The 5,532-nt window shown below is 49.7% G+C and overlaps 1 protein-coding gene across 1 annotated transcript; it reads right to left on the bottom strand.

The window, feature by feature from the left end:
- Window positions 1–651: 651 nt before the first annotated feature.
- Window positions 652–5,240, bottom strand: LOC144719534 (beta-1,3-galactosyltransferase 2-like). Its single transcript, XM_078595543.1, has one exon. The coding sequence runs from the start codon at window positions 4,563–4,565 to the stop codon at window positions 3,102–3,104; it is 1,464 nt and encodes a 487-aa protein (XP_078451669.1). The 5' UTR covers window positions 4,566–5,240; the 3' UTR covers window positions 652–3,101.
- Between the last annotated feature and the right edge of the window lie 292 nt (window positions 5,241–5,532).

The following is a 5,532-nucleotide window of genomic DNA, read 5'->3' as shown; positions in this document are numbered from 1 at the left end:
TCATGCTGTACTTCCATGCTCCCATGTCTACGTGCCCTGCCTTCACCAACCAGTTAGCGTGGTCAAGCAGTAGTGGATCCAAGGGGAAGGAAATTATGGAGGGTGATCGCCCCCACCGCTCTTGAGACCCCAAAATTGGTATTCTATTGATATTTACCATAGAGAATACAATGTGCTTCTTTATTGACGTTGGGCCCTATTTTTTTGGGACTGGCCTCCCCACTTGGGTAGTTTGAGATCCACCTGTGTGGTCAAGTATGGCCTCACAACACGCATTACTACCATGGCATGTATGTTCGTACACATGTTGAGCTTCTTTCGAACCGTACGTAGCAAACCGTGCGAACTGGAGGTTATGGCATGGGGAAGGGGCCCTCGTCCAGAAGTGGTTGACAAAAGGGCTGTGCATGTACGTGCACTTTGCCTCATGGTGGACAATCCTCGTTGGAAACATTTAATTGTCTTTACATTTTGCACTCCCCCGAGTCTCAACACACCGCAGGCCGAGCCATAAGCGAGACAACACAAGCACGAGCTCAGTTTTATTTCACGAGTGCTGGCCTCTGCTAATTTGCGGCCTTAATTGCACCCTGTATGGTCAGTATACTGTACTGTGAAACTTCATGATAAATAACCGTGTAAAAAATTCCATGAATTCACATCCTTTTATTTAAGCAGGTGAGAGCCCATTGATATTGTATGTACACAATTGCAACCGAGTAGTCAGTGGGTAGTTACGCTGCACTCTGCATCACTATGACGCCCTAGGCCTACAGCATGCAGATAATAGGAAAGGCCCAACACCATAATTCATAGTGCATATACACGTACGTTACATTTCATAGTGCACACAGGGGCAAGGGCTGCACACACACACAGTGAGACACGTTATAGGCTGTGAGGTTGTTTTCAATCGATTCTACATACCTACCAAGGGCGCCTTCAAAACATCAGCCTCAAACAGGAAGGCCCCCTTATCCGTTAGACTGCCTTCTGCAGGGACACTTGATGGTAGAGTGCATCACATTTTGATCCGAGATCTCTTTCGGGCCATAATTTGCGTGGAAACAAAAAGGCCATGCGAATTGGCTACAGTAATACTAACTCACAATATTATTGGAAATGGCTTAAATTGCTCCTTGGGATGTGCATCAAGAACTTGAGTTGATGAGACATCGATTTGATATCGGGAGAGAAAAGGTCAATCAATCAATATGGCAAGGTTCAAACTACACACGGTAGTGATTAGCGTTTGGGTAAGCGCCGGATGTGTTAGGGTCAGGCTAAAGACGTGCCTTGTTAAAGTTGACTGATAAAGGTTAGGCTTGTTAAGTGTCCTATTTATGGTGAAAGATGCCAGGCAGGGTTAAGACTACGCGTGTTGGGGCTAGCAACATTTGAGAGTGGGGTTTTATGGTTCAAGTTACATACCAGGCTTGCTGACATTCAACTTGACTCCCACACAAAAGTCTTTCCTAAAATTTACACCGAATCACCTTTTATCATTTCCGTTCCATTTATTTTATATGAACCTCTCATCAATTTGCCCAATTTTCGATTCTGTTGTAAGGTTTCGATAGCGTATTAAAGTTTCATACGAACATCAATTATTTAAAAGTTCACGACAAAAAAGCCACAAGAAATGCCCTTTTACGATGTGGGATACTCCCGAGGCAAATTATTTGCATGCACTGGGTGCATTCAGAAAATTTGCATTCGGCGGCATAGCTATCGAGTGGTACAATTGTACCTGGGTCCACGGTTTGAAGGTGTGCAGGCGCTAGCCTTCAATGTATGAAGGAAATTGGACAGGGGACCCCATTTTATTCCCATGTTAACCAAACTGCAACACGATCTGCACCAAGCCCTTACCCAAATCGTCATGTAATTGTGACACTTTGGGTTGGGAGTCTAACACTGTGTAGAGCAGTAACGTTGAGAAATCGGAGAGTTATGGTCACAGGCTCGCACGACCATACATTATTTAAAATGCTCAGCTAAAACACCTTAAAACATGAAAACAATTTCACTATCGTGTGGTGAATTCAACAACGAATCAGAGTAAAACTCAGCGCTGCTGTATTGTCCTTTCGTGGCTGCATAGGACTCGGTGTTGGGGCACTGGCGAAGAAGCCCCTTAATTCAGCAGTGGATTGAAATGGCTTTTAAAAAAAACATCCTGATGACAATCACTACCCCTTTGGCACTGCAGCACAACACCACAGCTTACCACAACAATCGTGGTGTTCATCAAGAGTCTTGTGTAGGGGATGACAACAATCCCATACAAGATGATAATCGCTTGCAGCAGTGTTTGTGGCAACTGTCACACTTTCCGGTAGGTGACTGGTAGCATAGTGGGTGAGCTTCATTTCGGTGGGCCCAACGAGGCGTGGTCGACAGTCAGATGTCACGAAAAACACTCATTCATTGGCCCCAAAAGCGCTACAGTGGACCCATAGTTTGTTTAAAGATAAACTGTACTGGGCACTTCATGCTATACGATTTCATTTTATCAAATCTGTATAAGTTATAAAATGTAAACAATTTCTGCAAGGACGTTTAAAAATCAATATAGGGAATTGCCGAGTCCAAACGGTGTCACATCGAAATGTGTTGTGTGGTCTATGAACTTAAACCATAATCTTTCCAGAAGCATTGTTCAGGCTCTTGTCACCAATTATGACTCCAGGTTCTCTCATCCACTGCAATAGAAACGAAATGTGGCAAATGACTGCCCTACTTAGATCAGACGTCATGGATATAACAGCAATAACATCCAAAGGCAGGCAAGGTCACTCGGACATGTGAATCAGATGGGACACAGATGACGTCATGGGAAGCAGTGCAAGGAGTAAGTGCAGCAGGCAGGAGGAAGGTGGAATTGTGATTTTTAAAAAATGGCACAGGGGAAGATTCTGCAGGAAAAAAAGAAACCCTCAAATGCATTACGACAGGATATCCTGGAATGCCGAGAGGAAGCTTGCTGTAAATCGGCCAACATCAAAAACCTAGATCCCTTTCATATTCACGTTGTACGAGCACAGAAAGTAAGCGTTCGACATTCCACGTCCATTCATTGGTTCCTCTCCAGGGGCCCGTCAGTTGATGTGAATCGCATTCCGGGGCAACCTTTCTGGAATCTCCTGCCGGCGCCGACGGGCTCGAATGTTCCGGTTGCGCCCCTTGCCACGCCTGCCCGCGCACGGGCTGCTCCGGTGCTGCTGCAGGTGACCCCAGTAGCGGCGCAGCTCGGCCGGCGAGAACTGATGCGACGTGACCAGGTGGCTGTACTTGCACGCCGAGTAGGACACCCGCCAGTGGTTGAAGAGAAACTCGCTGGGCGGAGCGGTGGGCGTCACGCGGAGTTTGGCCAAGCACAGCCCCACGTAGACGTCCTCCAAGTGCAGCCGCCGGATGGTGAGGGACACGCGGTAGACGCGAGCGGCCAGCGTGCCCGACAGAACGTAGCCGGTGCCCGAGCAGAAGGTGGGGTACCTTTCCCCCGGGTACACCTCCACCGGCATGTACCATTTGCTCTCGGGGTTGCGGTTCGGGGAGTAGCCACGCATCAGGTAGCCTGTGAAGTAGTCAGGGAGCGAAGGCTGGTGGAGCTCTGGCTTGAGAACCGTGCTCACCAAAAACTCCACATTTACAAACATATCGCTGTCGGTCTTCATGACGTAGGCCACGTCAGAGCAGTGCTCCGACACCCAGTGGAGGCCCATCATGGTCTTTAGCGTCAGATTGTAGTAAGTGTCCACAAAGTTCTGCTGCAGGAGGTCCCCGTGACGACGGCTCTCTTCCTCGAGGAGCGACTGCACATGCAACGATCCTGCCTCCGCAGGCGCCGCTCCCAGCAGGAAGAGCCGTTTGATGACGATGCCCGGCACCAGACTCTCGTTCCCCCAGGTTTCACGGATAGCCTGGCGGGCGTCGAGCTGCGCCGGCACGGAAGATATGAGGAGCACGAGAAAGGGGTGGCTTGGCATACACTTGTTGGGCTCGTTGAGGATGTACGCAAAGTTTTGGCTCTCCATCGGAACATCGTTGTCACCATCGGAGGCAGCGTGGGCCACAGAAAGGTTCTCGGCAAACTCCACGTGACCCATTGACACCAACCTGTGGACTGCTGGCCCAGACTTTGAGGTGTTCACCTTCACCACAGTGGCCTTTGCATAAACGGGTTTTCCGTCGCCCGCGTAATTCGAATGCCCGTCTGTCCACTCCGACCGAGCCCGCAGCGTCCACGCTGCTAGCGCGTCGGGGTTGCGGCGCCGTGTGAACCCCCGCGCGCGGTAGAAGACGCCTCCGTCCTCCCCCACTAGCAGCGGCGGCGGCTGGGGCTGTCGCTCACTCTCTCCGTAGTCTGGCGAAACCGGAGAAAAGGCAAAAGGGGCAGCGTGCCGCGAGCTTAGCCACTGCGGCGGGAAGGCGGAGAGGACGACGAAGAGGCAGAAGATGCTGAAGGGCCCCACGAGGTGCGAGCGGCACCCAAGATGGCCGCGTTTCACTGACCAAGGAGGCCGCAGGAACCGCACCGGGCGGTATTTGCGTACCGGCATGGCCGAACAGGATCCTCAAACGCACGTGTGTGCGTTCCGGTATCGAGCGCCTCTGTCAAGCGCCCCGTCGCCTTAGTGGCGCTTTGGTGGGACGAGCTGAGCCGGAGCCAAGTCGAGTGGACCCACCTCGCTTGTCTTCAAACTCGATTGAAGACAAGCCATTGGTTGGCCCTTCCTTCGCATTTACGGCCAAACGTGTGCTTGGCCGGACTGTCGAAGCAAGGGCGCTAGTTGAGAGATGACATCCCTTCTTCTTGTGGGAGGAGGCTATTGTTGTTGTGATAGGACAATTCGGAGGCAGGTGCATGAGAGAGTTCATCTTTTGGTTGACCGGATTGATGAATATTGTCTTTGAGTGGATGTAAAATAAAGTGCGCGCTTTTAGAAGACTCTACCATTTGATAAAGGTCACACACCAGTGCACAGACATGCTACAGCAGCTGCATTGCAGCCATTCCATTTTTTACCTTGATTTTATTGTAAGGGATGGAATTTTGTGACCTCCGACGATTTGAGTTCACATTTCACCACCGGCAGTAGCATCCCTATTTCAGTCTTATTTTGAGCCTCACATTTGCTTCCGATGATTTCCTTTGTTGTCAGTTATATTCAGCAGCTCCAGACCTCTGCCCGTGTATGCTGCTCATTCCTCGTTGAGACGACCCGGAGGACTTGGTCATCGTTCAACCTGGAAATGAGATTAATTCGTCAATAACATGTTAGTCCCGATCTTTATTCTTTGTCACTCCCTAAGTCAGCTTTGTGAACGTGTCTGCTCGTGTTCATTCATTCACTTCATTATTCACGTGTGTGTTTGGGTGTGCGTGCATGCACAAGAATCCCCCGCTGTGCGTAAAGCGATGCGTTCCTGGGAAATGTCACTTGACCTGAAATTACTTAAAGTGATCTTTAATTTCCCATTGACATAATGTTAAAATCAGGGGTTGCGTTCCTGGCCGACTTTTAT

The sequence above is a fragment of the Lampetra planeri genome, chromosome 6 (assembly GCF_965212315.1).
Source record: "Lampetra planeri chromosome 6, kcLamPlan1.2.h2, whole genome shotgun sequence".
Taxonomy (NCBI): Eukaryota; Metazoa; Chordata; class Hyperoartia; order Petromyzontiformes; family Petromyzontidae; genus Lampetra; species Lampetra planeri.
Note: the sequence above shows the minus strand (reverse complement) of the source record. Positions and strands in the feature narration are given on the sequence as shown.

Coding starts and splice junctions, on each gene's coding strand:
- LOC144719534 (XM_078595543.1), bottom strand. CDS start 4,565: ATGCCGGTACGCAAATACCGCCCGGTGCGGTTCCTGCGGCCTCCTTGG.